At 37.1% G+C, this 20,926-nt stretch overlaps 1 protein-coding gene across 2 annotated transcripts in view; it reads right to left on the bottom strand.

Annotated features, from left to right (window-relative positions):
• nhsa (Nance-Horan syndrome a (congenital cataracts and dental anomalies)) overlaps positions 1-19,145 on the bottom strand; it is a 102,374-nt gene extending 83,229 nt beyond the window's left edge. For both annotated transcript variants that reach the window (XM_058763842.1, XM_058763843.1), the window contains exon 1: positions 18,689-19,145. In XM_058763842.1, the coding sequence (XP_058619825.1) occupies positions 18,689-18,968 (280 nt within the window). In that variant the 5' untranslated portion in view covers positions 18,969-19,145. The remainder of the gene's footprint in view (positions 1-18,688) is intronic.
• Positions 19,146-20,926: the final 1,781 nt, after the last annotated feature.

The following is a 20,926-nucleotide window of genomic DNA, read 5'->3' as shown; positions in this document are numbered from 1 at the left end:
GATTTCCAAGGTAGTAAACTAAACTGTTTTGTTAATCATATTCTGTGGAAATCGTGAGATTCATTTTTGTTTAAACAAAAAAGGTCATCATTTACTGTGATTTACACAAAGCTATTATATAGCTACAGATGATTTTAAATAAAGCATCATATTAAGTCATATTGAACACATTTATGATCGTTTTATAATGTTTTGAAAGCAAAACATTATGTCTTCTTTCCAGTACAAATATTTAAACATTCTCAAATTAAGATACATTTACGTATAAAGTCTTGTTTTATGAAAAACTGATCAGCATAAAGCAACTTTTTGCTGAAAACGAGAAAATATACTTAATCTAAAGGGAAACAACTTTTTTTAACCCAACTGGCAGACATTTTTTTTCTTGTTTTAAGTATGAAGTCGCTCTATTTTGAAAATATTTCAGAAAACAAGACTTATGCAATTTTGCTACTAAATTAACTGTATCTTGATTTAAGAATGTTTATGCATTTTTGCACTGAAAAACAAGACTAAAATACAGCTTTTGACAACTACAAATTGTATGAAAAAAGAGCAGCATGAACATGCTTCAAATGATCTCTTTTTGTGTTCTACAGAAGAAAGGGAAGTTCTGAAAAGACATGAGTGGCAGAAGTTGATGACAGAATTCGTTTTTGGTTGAACTATTCCTTTAATTCCAAATTTAACTGAAGATAAACCAATGAGAAAATGAACTTTAGCGGGACGCCAGATGCTTGTGTTGTGGGAAACTCTGAGGCCTCAAGGGGGAACTTTGGGAAGTTACAGCATGTCATCACATCAGCCAAAATGAGAACAAATAAAGCAACAAGAAACAGAATAAGACTGTGTGTATGTTTATGTGTGAGAGCGATCCATCAGCGGACGCCTCATTACGCACTAAATTCACCAACAGCTCCAGAAGGGTGTGAAAGCGAATGAGCCAGACAGACAGAGAGAGACAGAAATCCCCAGTTTAGTTTCATGGATGATCCGTGACATTAGTATGTGTCTCAGATATCTTGGGAAGTTCCCATGTGATTACAGCACACAGATGTATGTGTATATGCACCTTATGGAGCATATGGGAAGCATTGCATGACCGTTCTCCTGTTTCATATTCAAAAATCCACCATATCACTACATGAATCAAAGGATTAAACTGAATAGGTAGGTGCATGTGTGATTTCAACGCACACATTTCTGAAATGCAAAAGTGGCACAAGCGTTCACCCCTGATTGTGTGTTGTATCATATTGCACATAACACATCATCATGAGAATCAGTGTAAAAAGACTGACAGGAAGTGGACATACAGACAGAGGCTAATGCATTTATAATGAGGGGTTATTCTGGTGCCACGGCCGCAGAAGGAATGACAAAATCGGAAAAAGAGAAACAGAGCATTGAATGTAAAGCTAAAGAGAGAGCAAATGTTTATGAGAATGCACAAATAAATCTTTCATGGAAAACTGGATTTTTATTACTATTCTGAAGAGTGAGTTTGATGTGCCATGTAGACGCAGTCATTCTTTGTAAATGCAATCTGTGTAATAGAATTTGTAACAGCTCTTGTCTAAAAACTAGCATAGAAATGAATTGGTCAAAAGTTAAAGGAACCTTGAACTGCTTGTACACAGAGTCTTAAAGGCAAAGTGGCAACACTACTTGACAAATGCTATCACTGGACATCATTGGCTTGTCTTACATTTTCTCTCTTTCTCTTCTTTTATCTAGAGCTGTAAAATCACAACGAGCAGAAAATCCCACCTCGTGTTGGCTGGAGTTTGACACTTGACACCGTCATTCAGACCACAGATAAGGTGAAGAGGGTCCTGCTGATAACAGACGGTCATCGGCAGGCCAGAGCATGCTTACAACACAGAGACTCGTTTACAGAAGGGCTGTAATTTGGGACAAAGTCTGTGTGTTTAAAATCAGAGATTATTATAGGGAGAATGGTCCAGAAATGGGTCATATTTCAACCCAATTGAAATACTTTTATTTAGAAATTTAGAAATTACAAAAAAAAACCACCACTTTATTTATTTATTTAGTGTGACATTATTTTTATGAAAATCAAGCATTTAATGTAGAATGTATTTTTATTTGTATTTAATAATAATAATAATAATATATCAATAATAAATTATAATTGTTATTATTATTATTATTATTACAAGTAATAATGACATAAAATAACAATAAAATATTACAAATTATAATTTCTAATAATAATTACTACTATTATTACTAATTATTATTATAAATAACATAAATAACATGTTATTATATTATATAATATTATAAATAACAAATTATATACAACAACAATAATATAAGTTATAAACAATTATTGCTGCTACTACTACTACTACTATAGTATAATAATTACAATAAAAATGAGTAATAATCATATGTGAATATATTCATAATAATGAATAGTAGTAATAATAAGCATTGTGTGATATTACAAATTATTAATAATATTGATAATAATGATTATTATAAAATAACACTAATAACATATAAATAATCAAGCAAACAAACAATCTAGACTCCGCTCTTATGGAGATAACAGCAGTGTTATTCCATCCTGTCGACAACGCCAAAATATGAATAACAATCGCTAATAATAATTATTTCATTATTACAACTACTACTACTACTACTGCTACTGTTATTAATAACACTAATAATAAGTATCTGATACAGAACTTACCTTTGTGTTTATTTTAAGAAAAGAATTAATAAAATAAAATGAAAAACATCACAACAGTAGCATCTAGATAAATTGTGCTTGTCATGAATATATATATATAAAAAATCGTAATACTCTAAAATAGGCTTCATATTTTATATGAGTCGTGAGATCCGCAGCCCGTAACAGGGTAAAGTAATCTAAGCACATGTATGTGTGTGTGTGTGTGTGGAAAGGCCAATCCACTCGTGTGGTCTGGCATCTGTTTGAGTGGAAACAAGTCAGTTTGAACCTCATAGCCGTGGAATCGTCTGGAAGAATCTCAGACATCCTGCACAGGAGCTTTTGGGACACACATTTAGCCTTCAGGCCGATTACAGACCCAAAACCAACAACAGCAACAGGCCCAGAGTCACATTCAATCAGGAAAGAGTTAAATTCACCCTAGACAGGAACGCTGGTCAAAAAATGGGCCTGCAGACACACATACACTCCACACACGGGGTCAAGAGGTGAGAGAAAGCGTGTCAGATCTCATAGGCTGAACAAACAGCGCTGCAGATAATCCGACAACAGAGGAACGACTGAAAGAGAGAAAAAAACAGGAATGTTATTGTGGCTCAGACTAGCAGGCAGCCAGCGTTTATTCATATGGACTGATTCCTGAGAGCAGGCATTCAGTCTCCAGCCGTAAGAGATGCCTGAGACAGTATGGTTAAAAACTTACACTGCCTATCAAAGCCGTGACTGACCGCAGACTGTCCAGTCGCTGATCTGCTGAGGTTTTGAGATACCGCAGACCAGTGCAGACCGCGAATCTATGAGGTCCTTCTGTAAACCATGAGACGAGGCTCCGCCCACAATCCGTGATGTCATACACGATCGTTTTTATAGATAGATTTTTATATATCACAGCTGGAGAAAGACAGAGATATTTTTTGAGCAATTTAGGCCTATTTTCAATACTTTCCCCTCTTTTCAACAACATTTTCTATTTTTTACTTATTTTTGCAGAAAGTTTGCACTTAAAATGTAAATTTTCAACTAATCAGTAAACACTTGACGGTGATGTATTATGTGCTCCATTTAAATGTTTCTGATCTAAACATTTTTCCATTTCTTGTTTGCATTCAAAAGTATCATACTGCAAATAATAATAAAAAAAAAATAAAAAAATACATATTGAAAGATTAAAATAAATAATTATTAAGATAATAATAAAAATAATAATAATAATAATATGAATGAATGAATTGTGCATTTATAATAATAATAATAATAATAATACATCTATTTGAGAAGCAAAACTGCATAAGATATTAGAACCTGTTGTACAGGAAATATACCTATAATATAAGTATATTTTGTCTGTAGTGCACTACCGGATTCTTCTATTTTCTGTCAGTGCAGTTAAGACAAAATATACGTATTCTAGATACAATCTATGAAATAAGACTGATAAGAAATTTATCTTGTTCTATGGAATTTTATATATTTTACCTGGAAAACAAGACAATAATATTCATTATGAAGTGCAGCAGGGGTTTTTTTTCCCCCGCAAAAGTCACTTTAGGGACTCTGTATCTGTCTGTCTGTGTAAAAACAGTATATTTGTTGTATATATACAGTGTAAAAACATCTGGCTAAGATATATGAGATATGAGGGTTTGGGGTCTTAAAGACTCACTGAAGTTCTGGTTAAAAAGAAGCTTCAACTGGTTTCTGTGCTCTTTCCCTCCCTCTTTTTCGCTCCTCATTTCCACAGGTGTTGTTTTTCGACCTCAGCACTGGTTTGCTCATAAAAATGATTTATGAAGACGAGCTAAGATGAAAAAGAAGGAGTTTGCATTATTCCAGAGACCCACTTACTGGCACCTTGGGCTGGGTTACGGGTAGCGATGGCCCACCTGGTTTAGTGGGATTTGAGACTCTTAAAGGGGACATACTCCACACTTTTGTAGCATTTTATGGTTTCAAGTCCACTCATAACATTAGTCGAGATTTCTTGCTCCAAAAAAAAAATTAGTTTGTCATGATGCTTCCCAGGCAAAAAACAGTTTAGACCAGACTGGTTTGTTGTCTCCTCTGTGGTCTTCAGCTGGTGTTTAGATGGTCAGCCAGGTGGTTTTTAGTCACAAAAGTGGTTTTTACTGGCCTCAGCTGGTTTAAAATGGTCTAGTTTGTCTCCCAGCATGACCAACATAATTTTCAAGCATAAACACCTGAGTGCTCAAAATTCATCTAAAAACCAGCTTAGGCATGTTTACACAATTATTTCCGTCTGATTTAGAACTACCAGGTTATTTAGATTCAAACCGTCATGGTACACAGTAAACACAGGGTTGCCATGTCATCAGTTCAAGAACTCATTTATCATGTGATGACATCAGAGACATATTATGGGCTGGAAGTGTGTGTGTGTGTGTGTGTTTTATCAGATGCATTACTAACACACACTTGTCTGGCAGCACTGGCGGGCCGGTTGGTTGATCTCCCTCACCCAAGTACTCTGGAAATTGGAATTCCTTGTAGCTCTTAAATCCATCCCTCCCTCTTCTCTGCTCTCTGGTTCCTGATGACAGGCTTCTCTGGCTGTGCTCTCCAGTACTTATTCCGAGGAAATGTAAAATGGAAAGTTTTACTGTGGCATTATGGGAGTGTTTTAGCTTTTAATGTGTCTTCACTTCTGACTGCAAACCAGCGAGCAGGGCAGGGTTACGACTAGCTGTGTTTTGTCTGTGTAATATGGTTACATAACATCTCTCACAGTTATGGGAGGATTGTAAGAGGGGGACAAAGCCAAACTTCAGGGAGGAGTCGTTCGATTCTCATCTGGTTTGGGCCGGAGTCACAGCGCTATTTGAAGGCCCTTTGAAGACGAGAGGCTGTGAGACGATGAGAAAGAGACGAGGGCATGTGGGCCGGCTCCAGGGGTGCTTGGAGGTCAGGAGAATCTGAGGGCTTTTATGGGAATAATCTGCTTTAGACGTTTCTCAGCGCTGCCATGGAGAGACAGACTCCACTATGAGAACAACCACAGAGATCGCTTACAGCATGAGACACTGGCCATTCATGAGAACTGAAGGAGATTTACATCAAGTTAGGAATGTAACTTTAAGGAGAAGAGAAGGTGTAAGAAAATGAAACTAGATGGAATTAGATGAGAGAAGAAATGAAATGAGGCAAGAGGAATCGAAAGGAAAGGATGAGAAGTGGGATAAAGAGGGAGAAGAGAGGAGAAGATGAGACGAGGCAAACTGGGAGGAAAAACAAGGCGAGAAGAGAAGAGAAGAGAAGAGAAGAGAAGAGAAGAGAAGAGAAGAGAAGAGAAGAGAAGAGAAGAGAAGAGAAGAGAAGAGAAGAGAAGAGAAGAGAAGAGAAGAGAAGATGCTGAAGTTAATTCCGATAAAATTAAATGCAATCTCAGATGAGATGAAATGAGACAACATGAAAGGTGATGAGATGTCAGGTGAGACAAGATGAGATAAGAACCCTTGAGTAAAATTACAAGTGGGCTTAATAATGTGGGTGCTCAATGCTGTATCTGGAGATCTACCTTCCTGAAAAGTTAAGCTCCAACCCTACTCCAAAACAGCTGAACCAGCTAATTAAGATCCTCACTAATGCTTGGTAATTACAGACAGGTGTTAGAGCAGGGTTGGAACTGAACTTTGCAGGTAGGTAAATCTACAGAAACAGAACTAGGCATCCGTGGTGTAGGCCATGGCCTCTTTAAAAGTCTCAAATCCCACTGAACTGTATTGAGAGGAGAGAGTCCTGCTGTGAAGACATTAAACACATGTAGAGTAATTAGAGGTTTGCTGGAGGTCTCAGAGAGACAGACGACCCGGTCTGAGTTATGAGCAGCAGCGTTCGTAATGACACGTCTGAGGACGCACCCCTCATTTTCATCAATCTAATCACAGAGAAGAGCACGTGTGTGTGTGAGTGTGTGTTGGGCGGGCAGATCTAACAGCACGGTAAGCCGGAGGAATGTCTTTGATGTCATGGGTAGAGTATGCAGGCCAAAGTCATAGCAGCCATTTTTCAGAGGGAAAATTACACAGGGGCTCCATCGACATCAAGCCCCGAACAACAGCGTGAAGTCAGTCCAAGCTGCAGCTTTCTACGGTAATGCAAGCTCGGAGAGCTCAACCGCCAGGAGATGAGCTGTCATCATAACAAAAACACACACTGAAACAACACAAAGGGAGAAGACACAGCGACAAAAATACCTGACAGCAATGAAAAGCATTCCAGAGCCCGGCGTGTCACTCCTAATCCTCAGACATTTCACATTTGCATGTTAGGCTGGAGTGTGATCTCAACAATGCACACAAATGCCGAGGAATGATTGCAACAATAATGGATCACGTTACCTGACAACATGCTAACAACTATTTAAAACACTACTAAGGAACTACTTAAGGAACCATAGGCTACATAAAGATGTAAAAGACCACTTAAAAAACCTTAGCAGCTGCTTAACTGTACAATGACATGCTGCTAAAAGACATTCAAAACCATTCAAAAACTACAACTGTATGCTAACAATGACTAAAACACCCTAGGAAACACTTAACAATATAGCTACATGATAAAACCACTAAAATCACCTCAGCAAACTGCATAACTGTACAGTGGCATGCTAACAAACATTGGAAACTCTCTAGCATCCAAGTAACTGTATAACCAAAATACTCTAGAAAATACAACCATATAGAAACATGCTAAAACCCAAAAAGGACATTTCCGCAATCTGGATAACTGTACAGTGGCATGCTAACAAACACTGGAAACTAGCAACCGAATACAGGCCTGCCCAACTCCATTTTCAATCCATTTTCTCACGCAGTCAAAAGCCCCTTCAGTTAAAACTGCAGTAATAGGATATTGGAGAAACAGATTTGGTAAAGGCTCCAGTATGTATTTGTGTTTGCACTCTGGAAATAACCAAAAGATTCTATTTACAACATGTTTTCGTAGCGCTGAGCCAATCACAGACATATCTGTTGATTTCTTGAACACCTCCCTGTTGTTTTTCCTGCACGCTTGCAAATCCTCTCACTGTAACACGATATAAAGACATTCAAAAATTTCTAGGAACTACCAACCAGATGCTAATGACATGCTCAGAACATAGCAAATTACATTAGCAAATGCTTAATAATGACATGCTAAGACACTCAAAACTCCCTAACAACCACAGCATCATGCTAACAACAACTAAAATAATCTAGAAAACACAACCACACAGCAACATGCTAAACACAACAAGAACACCTCACTAGATAACCGTAACGTGGCGTGTTTACCAACACTAAAAAATCCCTAGCAATCACATAACTGTACAGCGCATGCTAACAACTACTAAAACATCCCAGGAACCATTTAATCATATAGAAGGGTGCTAACAATAGCTCAGAACACCTTATTAACTATATAATTGTATACTAACAAACACTCAAAACTCCCTAGCAACAGCATATACAGCAACATGCCAATAACCACTTAAAACGTTATAAGAAATGCTTAGCTATACAGCAACATGCTATACGACCACTTAAAACACATAATGTAGATTTCTTAATAGCCGAATGCTAACAGACACTCAGAACACCTCAATGTCTGCATGCTAACAAACACTCAATACACCCGAGCAACCACAGCAACATGCTAGCACCTACCTGAAATGTTCCTAATTTCAGTATTTTCCTTACACAAATGGCTTCACATGACTTAATAATATTATGACTTTATAATGGACAAGGTATTTGGACTGTTTCACAGTGCTTTTGTCAATTTTGGAGCCTGACAGCCCTGGTCAACATTAACTTTGTCTGTAGGGAAAAGAACACCCGGAGCATGCTTTAAAACACCTTTTGTGTTTTACAGAAGAAAGAAAGTCATAAGAGTTTGGAATGACATGAAGGTGAGTAACTGATGACAGAACTTTCATTTTTTGGTGAATTGTCCCTATAAGACGTTTCAGCACCATCAGTCTAAATGTGTGTGTGTTTGTGTCTGTGTGTGTGAGGAGAGAAAGGCAAGGGTTACATGGGCACCTGGGTGACCTCCATTACATTAAGAAACACACCCTTACAACAACAAACAGGTGTTGAGTTTCCGCCCCAAAATGTCGGATCGCACAGGAAGAGGGTGTTCATCCTCGGGTTCACTGTAAGTTAGAGCATTCATGCACAGGAGGGAGGATTCAGTGTTTATTACTGGAGATGTGCAATTATAGAGATTATGGGATTAAGATCGAGATCTGCCTGTCTGGAGGTGTGTGTGTGTGTGCTGTATTAACACAGATCATAAGTGAGGGTGACCTGATTACTTATGTGACAAACATACACATGCAAAAAAACAAACTCTGGCTGATAGCTGCTGTCATGGGATTTCATGGGTAATTTTCATAGGAAAACAATTAATAAATTCACCAATCTTTTCTTAAACACTACAGGACTCTCCATTTGTGCTCCATTTAATCTAATTTCCGTCAAGGGAAATTATCAAGAGATTTCAGATCAGTATAAATAAAGAGATCTAATCTGTGACTGTCCAACGGGAATACACATCTACTTTACACAGACAAACAAACATCAACTCCAAACAAATCATGGACTAGCCTGAGAGGTCATGACCTTTTCCAGAGTCTCGTGTCGTCTTTCAAAATCTTTCACTCCCTTTCACATTCCTCCACAAAAATGCCAACTCAACTTTCTCATACATTCACAAAACTACAACTATATCAATGCAGATAATTTCATTTAATTACAGCTTAACTACAAACTTACACCTAAAAAGAAAACATTTGCAAAGGTAATTCTTTTTTTTTTTTTTTTATGTAGTAAATGTATGTTTATTTATTTAGCATTAAACATTTTGAATCCACTTGACAACACTGATCATTTAAAACAATGTTTCTTTTGAACAAAAAAAAATTGTCAAATAGTGTCAAATATCTGAAAGAATGTCCAAAAATCACCCAACCCTACTAAAGTATTTCTAAACATTTCTAAAGTATAAACTCCAAGTATTTCTAAGTTACCACACACACATACTTTGTTCAAGCTTGAAAAACTCTCAGAGTGTAAACACTTCCAAATCCTCCCTTTAACCTTTGACCTCTTCCTCTTTCCCCATCATACCACTCATCACTCTCGGTTTGGAAATGGGTTCAGCCTCCCTGAGGTGTAAAAAGTGTTTTCCTGTAAGTCAGCTGGATTTAAAACGCTTGATATGACTGAGCAACCCACTGAAACCACATCAAACAGACAGACGCTTCCCTTAAAAGACCAAAATCATCCTACCGGAGACCGCCGCTGACTTTGGGTTCACCCGTAGTGCGTGTGTGCGAGACAAAGCCAATAACCACCAGCTTATGATTCATCTCTTACCAAAGTACCTTTGAAATAATACAACCAGGATTAATTTCACCACTTAATTTCAGCGCAATTAAAACAACTAAAGAAAAAACAAGATGTACTAATCCTTTTCAAACACATTTCCACCTGAAGCAGACATAAAATGTCTTTTTGACACCTGCTTTTAGCTGAAAAATTGAAGGTGTCTCCTGTGGCCCCAGGGCCCTGAACTCAGCATTATGACCTCAAACCTGAGAGACGGGCATGGAGAAACCAGCAACGGTGCATCAAGCCTATCTGCAGACACATACTCATACTCATAAAAGAGACGGGTCTTTGATATCCAGCTATAATTAACAACTATATTTTATCAGCTCACAGTCATCCAGACCTGCGTGAGGCTTTTAACAGAAAGATAAAGAGACACTGAGAGAATGTGCATTAGAGTTCTGAGTTGATATTTCATGGTAAGAGGCCTGATAACAATACACCGTCTGGATAGAGTCAAATTGTAGCTGCTAGGACTGTTTTAGTAGAGTTTTATGTTAGAAGAAGGCTGCAAATGGACTTCTATGGGAATGGTGCATCGCAAGGACATTGCCAAAGTGATAATCTCTCATTTGACCAAACCTAAGACTTTTGCTACATTTACCAGATGAAAACTTCAGCTGTGCCTTTGGAAATCAAATTCACTGCCTGACTCGTTTTCATAACATAAAAAGGGATGTCAAGCATTTCTATCTATCAAACGCTTAGTCAGATCTTGACAACCTCAAAAGAAACAACCTTGAGACCATTCAAGAATATTTATGCACATTAATTAGCCCATAAATAAGACCTGTGACCCCAACCAACTCAAATCTGACCAGTACTGATTAATTGTAAATTTCCAAATTCAACCCAAACCTGAACAACCTTTCTATTTCCTTTCTACAAAAGTACATTCAAACACTCTGATTCACTAAGATCTTATTCAAAGATGAACAAATGTGTATAAGCAAATATATATAAAAAAAAAGAGTTACATTAAGCATTAGAGTTACACAAGAGTTACACAATTCATGATTGATTGGTTCATGAATTTTCAGATAGATTCTTCAGAAATTCACAGTTTGTGTACCACAGAGCAAAGAAAGTCATACGGGGGTTTGGAAGTAAATATTGACCATTTTAAATTCCTTTTGTACATTTTATGAGGATTAAAGTATGTAGAAGACGAGGAGCAGAAGAAAGATGCTGTGGATGGAGAAGAGAAACACTCAAGTACAGCTGCAGTCTGAGTTCTCAATGAGAAGGTTAGACGAGTTTCACCTCTGGGCTGTTACTATGCAGACTTTGCGGTAGAGAGAGAGAGAGGAAGAGAGAAAGTTGCCTGCAGCCCGCTGGCCTACTCTAAATGTTGCATAACAAATGCGCTCGCTGCGTTCCTTGTTTAGCTTGTTAGCCCGGAGACGCGTGACAACACAGCAAACGCTGTCTCCCGCCCTCCACCTCCCAAAAAGAGTCGAGGACCAATAACAGCTGGATGAGACAAAGAGGAAAACAGAATGATGCAAACGGAGGAAGAACGAGGTGTTTGTTGTCATCCTTCCCTGTCAGGTGATTCAGCCCCCCGAAAAACAGTTCAACGGGTGCATGTGAGATCGGGGAAACTCTGGTTGTGCGTAAGGAAGAACGCGATGCATAATGTATGTGGAGTCTCCAGTCACACCCTACATGAGAGCTGCATTAAACCGCCATGCGCTTCAGCCTCACGCCGTTATATATAATTCAACAAAACTGAGGTGAAAACACACTGGAGCGCAGCAGGGATTCACTCGCCGTGTCTAAGACATCAGTGCAGAGAGCGCTGAAAGGTGACAGCGGTAGGGAATAGACTTCTAGGATCAGTACATCTATTTTTCAATGAAAACATAATTTTGACATTCATTGACAGGTAAAGTGGGTAGATGACAGCAAATGATGGAGAGAAGACAAGGGAATTGGGATCGAGACACTACACTAGACAAACAAAAGGAGATGGGGATGGACAAACAGACAAAAAGATGGACAGACGAGTAGACAGAGAGATGGACAGACGAACAGATGAATATACAGTAGATATAGACAGCAGGATAGACATGATAGATCCATCTATCTAGATATATAGATATCAGACAGACAGATAGACCAAAAGACATATGGATAGATGAACAGATGGATATAGAGTACATATAAACAGAAACAAAGATACAAATATTTAATAGATCTGTCTGTCTATCTATCTATCTGTCTATCTGTCTTAGATATTTGCCCTTGAGATAGATAGACAAATAGATAGACAGATGGATAGACAGAGACTGAGAGATGAATAGATGGATAGACAGACTGATATACAGTACATATAGACAGAGATTGACAGATGATGAACAAATCTATCTAGATATGTCTATCTGTTTACATTGACAGACAGACAGACAGATGAATATACAGTACATATAGACAGAAACAAAAAAGAGATAGATAATTAAAAGATCTGTCTATATCTGTCCTTCAGATAAATAAGTAGATTTAAAGATAGACGGATAGATTGACAGAAAGATGGACAGATGAATAGATGGATAGACAGATGGATATACAGAACATATAGACAGAAAGACAGATATAGAGATATGATGTCTATCTAGAAGGATAGACAGATGGATGGATCTACAGACAGATAGACAGATGAATAAACAGACAGATGTGTAGTATAGACAGACAGACAGACAGACAGACAGATAGATAGATAGATAGATAGATAGATAGATAGATAGATAGATAGATAGATAGATAGATAGATAGATAGATAGATAGATAGATAGATAGATAGATAGATAGATAGATAGATAGATAGATAGATAGATAGATAGATAGATAGATAGGACAGAAAGTAAGACAAAAAGCAGCTCACACCCATCTCAAAAACAATCCGCTGTCTCATATTTCGGACACACCCTGTCCATCTCGATATCAAAGACATCATCCACCTGCACACTGCTCCACCCATGACATTCGGTTGACAGGATGTTGACTGCTCCTCTCAGTGCGAATCTCTCTTCAACACAACCAGTGAAAGCGGTCTAGAGCGCACCGTCCAGTAATACAGTCTCATTGACCACCCTGCAGTCTACCATCAACACACCTTCACCGCTAGAAACGATGAATGTCCACAGCGCAGCCGCTTGAGCCGGAGCCAGGGTCCTCAGGGAGCTACTATAGAGACTGTGTATAAGTGTAAGATACTCTTTTCCAAGAAAAGGCTTTCCTGAGAACTTCGCACACTTCACAAGCCATTAAACTCCACTGGAAAGAAATACAGAAACATGACAGGCAGGACTGGAACGTGGCTCACGGCCAAGCACGTGTGTTCCCAGACCGCAGCCAAAGACCAGGCCTCTTCTCTGCATCTGTAGCAGCAGACATAGGATATATTGGGAAGCATGGAACACTAGCACGCTTCTTACTAAATACTGTATCTGCATACTGTATACTATTTTTAAAGCAGAATGCAATCCTGTCTTCTCACTTTCTGCCTCTCTTTATACTTTCACTCATCTCTAGCTATCATTACTCCCAGCACTTGCTCTGATCAGTGAAAACGGACAAATGTTTAAGTATGTGTATGCTTGAAAGAAAGGATGTGCTTCCTGAATTATTGACATATCTTATCAAAATAAACCCTGAAGCCTGAATCAACAGGACTAAGTGAGACAGAGAGAAACCAGTCTGAGATCAATCAGGTTTGACCCTCGTGTTCTGCTGAGACTGATTTACTTCCATTCTGTCTTCAGTCACAAAGATCCCTAAGCTGTATATGACAAAAAATATAAATATTTATTTAAATACTACCACTACTAGTAGTTATATATTTAATCATTGTTAATATTTTAAAATAAAATAAAATTAATAATGGAAAGTTCTTCTCTTGCTATGAGGTCAACATGACATCAAAACCGACCACGTTAACTTAATAAATGTCTCTGGTCCTATTGTGCACAATTTATCAGAGCATGTTATTATTTAAAAAAATGTTTGTCACAAAGAAAAAAATAAAATAAAATAAAATAAAAACATTAAAAACAGCTAAAAAATTGTTTGTCAAAAATATTTTCCCAGCTGATCTCACCAAGGATAAATAAATAAGTATATATAAATGACAAAAATAAAATAAACAAACAAACAAATAAATAAATGAATACATACATACATACAATATTTCAACCATTATAATATTAAATAGTAATAACATTTTTCTTTTAAAATCTAACATAATAATTTCATACAATACACTATAAACAGAGAACGAAGTGCTGCCAGGCTCTCAGCAAGGTCCTCTGTCAGACCCCAAACAGGACATGAGGGTTAAAGATATGCACCCTATTAACAGCCAGCCTTGAAATCAAACTGATGAGGAGTTTTAGCTGTCCTGAGGAGGTTTTAGTGAACTGAGAAGGGAACAGTCATGGATGAGCCGCCTCATTCAGAGTTTTTGTCTCGTTACCACGGAAATGCTAATCTGAAAGAGCCAGACACACTTCAGTGCCTCACAGTCATGCGTTCTTCTATTACGCTAACAAACACTCACACACACTTCAGCATTTACAGCCATTCCACCCACCAAAAAAGTGTGTTTCACTTGCTCTGAGGCTTTAGAGGCTAAAAGATAAAGCACAAAGAAAGAAAAAGAAAAAACAATCCACAAACTTTCTATATATATATATATATATATATATATCATGATTTAGTTCTCATAAATTAACCCCTATTCTTATTTGAATATTTTATTTCCTTACAAATAAGTCTCTTTAGAGAGGTTAAACGCATTGTAAGTGTTGTTCCACGTTAACTACACTGATATTTTCAAAATAGTGGACCATTATTAGCATTTAGACAATATATGAGGAAAATATGAGGGCATGTTTATACGAGAGAGTGTGTTGAACAGGGATGAGGCTTAGAGAGCATGTGCAAAACACTGTTTACAGTGTTTGACCTAATTGTGTCAGCATCATGCCTGATATCACAGAGATGAACACACACACGCACACACACACACACACACACACATACACATCATGTGCAGCAGAAGCAACGTAAACAGATCCTAATGTGGCCATGCTGATTCTGGATGGTACCACAGGCCCTTCCTAAGCCCACACACACACACACACACACAAACACGCACGCACACGCACTCACATTTGCACTAATTCAGATTCATATTAGCTGCTCTGTTGTTAAAGCGCACAAGAGACAATCACTATGAAAGGGCTGATGGAGAGTAATTACGGTGCTGGGGGAGGGTGTACACAAATCTATTCAATATATCATTACCACAACAATAACACAGACTTCAAAAGTTCCTCTGATATGAGAAACCAACATCATACTCACGATGATACCAGCTGTTAGCTCAGAAATCAGTTTCATATTTTCTGAAGAAAATATGAGCGGAAATTGCCAAGATAAAACTTGTACCACAATTTGTGACTGTTTGGATGGATCACAGGGCGTTGCCAAGCAGTTGCTAAGGTGTTCAGAGTGATTTAGTCATTTTAGGGCACTCTGGGCGGCTGCTTACAGGCTCAAGTTACACACTAAAGTTGAATACCTGGGATTTAAACAGAGCTCTAACCCAGAGTATGAGAAATAACAAAAGCAATGTAAAAATACACATGAAGGTGCACCAAGTACTTTTTTTTCCCCACATGAAAAGTAAAAAAACGTAAAAATAGTACTTTGTCTAAACATGGGGTTTATTCACATAATAAAAATTCCACATAATAGCAGAATACTAGGACTGCACAATTGAGGGGTGGGGCAAATAGTAATTAAAAAAACAAATTAAATTGTGATAATTTTTAAAAAATGCAGGTTTGATATATCAATATGGCTATATAATAATAATAATTATATATATATATATAACTAAATAAAAAAAGTATAATATTGTAATATTGCACTGTAAAATAAAAACTGAGTATTTAATAATAATAATTTATTTTAGATTTAAAAATTACAATACTAATATTTATGTCTGTCTTATTTATTTATTTTTAATTTTCAAAGGTTAAACCAAACCATCTGACTTTTATTTTGATGAGTAACTGCAGCAAATCCTTAAAGTTTCTCTTCAGCGCCTTCAGTGTCAACTAAATTTGAATCTGATTTGATAATCACACCAAAACATATTGTAATTTTGTTTTCATTTTGATTGATCGTGCACTTACTGAATAATATTCACTTCATTTTGGTAACCACATATTTTGCACATTTTTGATTGTAGAATAAACTGATAATGCATGAAAAATTCTTAAATAAATCTTTATAATGACATTGTAACTAAAACTTTTGCATGATTCTGTATCCATTCCACCCAGGTCTGTTGTAATTGCCGGCAAAAATTAACAGGTTACTTTCAAGACCCTCTTAAAATGAAAAGTTTATGGGGTCGGGTTTGACGAATTACCATAATTATGATGTCATGTTTAAAGCAGACTGACACAAACAAAAGATCCCAATCTATTTGATTAATGACAAAATCCATCTGTCTGACCCGTAATGACCCGCAGGTACCGGCGACTAGTGCTGGACGAAGTGCATTAGTGACCTTTGACCCCCCAAACGACAGGTTAAACAGGAACGAGAGGCTGAAAACAGGCACTTGTTCAGTTATGGAAGTAGATTTCACTGTCTAAAGGGAGCTGGATTACACAAGCCCATGTGTTATGAACTTTGCTCAGGATCCTCTCAGAGTCTCTGTTGGGACAGACTTCCTTCTTGACCCCTGAATGGTTCACACACCTTATGAGGAAAGTGTCTGAATGAGATCTCCCAGAGCACAACAAACTCTCAGTGGCTAAAGAAAGACGGGACAGGGAAGGAAGGAGGGCTGGAAGGACACGCCAGGTTGGGTGTTATTCCATAAACACCGCATTCTCCCAAAATGACCCTGAAGATCAGGAGATTCAGACAGCATGAAGAGACAGAACGTCCTGACAGCACCGTAGAGGGTTTTCTGCTGTTACAAACACCCATTCTTTGAATAAATAGAATATCGCAGCTCTTCTGAAATATTGCTTTCAACCATGTGCATCCTGGTCATTGGTTTATAAGTTTATATTAATATATGTAAAATCATGCATGCCAACTCCAGGTCTTCTTAAAGAGAACATTATGGGCTTTTCTCTAATGCCAGATGTTTTGACAACAACAACAATTTTTTATTTATTTTATGTTTTACATTTTGTATTATTCTATTTATATTTTTGTTTAATATTGTTTTAATATTTTACTAAATAATAATAATTAAATAAAGCAATTACAATATAATATAAATAATAAAATATAAATACATAATACAAAATACAAAAAACACATTACATAAATTAGATCTTATTATTGGTTTTGTTATTATTATTATTATTATGTAAAATATTTAAAATAAACAAACAAAATAATACAAAATATAAACATTACATGAAATAAGTTAGATATAATATAATATAATTTATTTAATTATGTATATGTGCATAATTATTATTATTAGTAGTTTTAGTATTAATAAGTATTTTAAACATTTAACATACATATTAAACAATAAAATGTAGAAGAAAATTATACAAAATGTAATACATAATTACTAATAAATATTACTAAAACACTTTCATGATAAAAAAAAAAAAGAAAAAGGCCAGAGACTTCAGAACTCTCAAAACACAAAAGAGAAGAAAAGAAAGAAAGAAAAAACAACTTTCTCTTTCACTGTTGCAGGTCCATTTGGGCTGCATTACTCATGTGATGCAAATCAGCAGATACACAAAACAATCTAACCTTACTGAACTCATTATGCCACACAAACTAAGTACAACATCCAACAGAAACAGACGCTCTGCCTGGATCTATCATGGACCACATACATCAGGCTTGTTTTACTTTCACACGCATGAATGACAGAATCTGTTCTTATGCAACACGGAAATGATGTTCTCAGTAACAAGAATCATGTTTTCCCAATGTCATCTGCTGTGAGGAGCACACACCCCTTCTGCTGCCCTTCACTACATAAACCAACTACTTTCACACAATCTCCAAAGTGACTCACAACCCTGCAGTAGCTGCTTTTTAGGACATGTTTGCTGGTTTATTGCTGGTCTAGGATGGTAATTAGCTACAATTATGTCTAAAAACCAGCCTGATCAAGATCCATATAGACCCATATTAGAAATCATATAAGCACACGTTCCCCTTGGAGTAACAAGAGGTTTTGAGAGTTTATCAGGTGGACGAATCACTTCATATCGGGTTCAAATCCACAAGTTTTTGGTCACAAGTCCAGACCTTAAAACACCAGACCACCAGTCGTGCGCGCTGGAGAGGAGACAAGAGCGCACAAGAGTAAACAAGTATTTGTATTATTACATAACTCTTCAAGGGCTGTTAGTATGGTGTATCCGAACGGTAAAACATCTGGACTGGTGACCCAAAGACCGCAAGTGCAATCGATCACTATTACGCAGGACTAGACCTTGAGAAAACGAACTCTTCATCACTTTTTGGATAGAAAAGATACTCCTGGAGCGGGGTAGGTACTCACGCACTGCCTCCTGTTTGGGGTCGAGCGCGCCGGTGGTCTCCTGGATCCTGCTCATCTTCTCCCGGAGCGCACAGACGCGCCGGTTCGTGGCGAGCAGCTCGTGCTCCAGCTCCTGGAAGAGCGAGCAGGCGTGTTTGGCCAGATCCGACAGCTGGCGCAGGGTCCGGGACAGAGCCACATTACTGAAGGCGCACAGGTCCTGGAGCAGGAGACCCTCCTCATCCGCGTCCGCGCGTCTGCACAGCCACTGGGGCTCCACGATCCGCTTGGCAAATGGCATTTTGTCATGTAGTGTTTCAGTATAAAATCCACCTTTGGAGGTAAACGCAAACAGGTTCCATGTAAAAAGCAAGACCCCCTCCTCCTCCTCCTGCGTTAGTCCAGGGTCTCTCGCGGCTCGTCCTCCATCCTCCGCCGGACACACACACACACGCTGAACCGCACCGAGATCCGCCTCTGCCGCTCTGATCCCTCTTCCACTCACTGGCGTGTTTTTCTGCGCTTTAAACTCCGAATGCTTTTAAGGAAAAGAGGAACGAAAACCTGGAGCGGACGACAGCGATAACTGGATCCGGAGCTACCGCTATCCGTTCGTGAGACAGATGTTATTCAAAGTCAATTTAAAAAATAAAAACTACAAGTGAATGTAAATTTATGGTAAATACCTTAAGAGATCTTCTATTTCTTTTTCATCCCTTGTTGGATAGAGAAAAGGAGCATTTTTAATGAAATATCAGTGTAAATTATTTTACTTTTTTAATTAAACTAAACAGCTTTGAGGCACAGAGCAGTGCTATTTTAGTATTACTTATTAACTATTGTAGCATTTATTAATATGCTGAATTAGCTTTTATTTTTATATTTTTAATTTTAGTTTAATTTTATTTGCTTTGTCAATTTTATTAGTTCTTGGTTTTTAAAATTTCTATTTAACTCTATTTTTCAGTTTTAGTTTTAGTCATTTTTAAAGTGAGATTTAGTGGCCGTAATTATGGTCGTAATATTTTGAGAATTAAGTCAAAAGTCTTAAAATATATACTTTATTTTAAAAATATTACAGATTTATTGTTACATTGCCATGACTTTATTCTCAAAACTTTATTCTGAAAAATTTTGATTCTTTTTTTTTTTTTTTTTTTAATTAGTATTATTTCTTATGTGGCACTAAAATTATTTAAATTCAATTATTATTATTATTATTTAAGTTTACATTAATATTAATATATTATTTTATTTCAGCTTTATTCCAATTAACAAAACAATTTTTAATAGTGTTAGTAAACAATAATAACACTGGTACAGAGTCATATACCTATACATTTATGAAATTTTTACACTTTAAAATTGGAGTGGAAATGTAAAAAAAAAAAAAAAAACCACACATTTCTAAACTAAATATTGTGTGTTTCTTCAGTGCATATCTTCATTTTATCCAGAAACTACATCAAACCATAATTGCTGGACCTCCTGTTGATTTAAGTCTGGCCTACATGCTTTTTCAGCAAATTTTAAACAGTAAAATTAATATGAATAACTAATGAAGCATTAAACAAAACTATAATGCAAAGGAATTTGTGAAAGCAAAAATATCTAAATAATTGTATAAAATTTTATTGTGAAAGTAAATAATTGTATAAAATTACAAAACTTATTATAAAACATAATAACAACCTGCCCCAACTTGACATATACAAAACATACCTAGATATTGGACTCTCACTGTGACAACATTTGACAACTTGTCCTGGTTTTCCTATAGAGCAGAGCAGAATAGAATAGAATAGAATGCATTTTGATGCTTGTGGTAAATATTAGCTTGTATAATAACCCGTAAACCTGTAATGTAGCAAACAATAACTGACCTTTTAGTGGACAAATGTTGCTCTTTGCAGACTGTGGGTGTGTGAAACATTAGCAATGTGTTTCCACACTTCAGTCCACGCAGGTTAGTGTGTGTGTGTGAGAGAGAGATTCCTGTGAGGACGCGTCACTGAGAGAGTCTCATTCACATTTGCTGAGTGAGGATTTCACTAAAGCCTGATAAGAGCCGGAGAGCTGGCGTCCCTAAAGCCCTTCCTACTGCGCTGCTCACACACAACTGCCATCGCTGCAGAGCAAAAACACACAGAGCGGAGCCGCTTACTGCCTCACAATCACAGAAATCACAGTGAATTTGAGCAGTTTATTCGGTATTATTACAGCATTCACTGTAAACAGCAGCATGCAGGTGAGGAGCCG

Source organism: Onychostoma macrolepis, chromosome 23, assembly GCF_012432095.1.
Source record: "Onychostoma macrolepis isolate SWU-2019 chromosome 23, ASM1243209v1, whole genome shotgun sequence".
In the NCBI taxonomy this organism is placed as follows: domain Eukaryota; kingdom Metazoa; phylum Chordata; class Actinopteri; order Cypriniformes; family Cyprinidae; genus Onychostoma; species Onychostoma macrolepis.
Note: the sequence above shows the minus strand (reverse complement) of the source record. Positions and strands in the feature narration are given on the sequence as shown.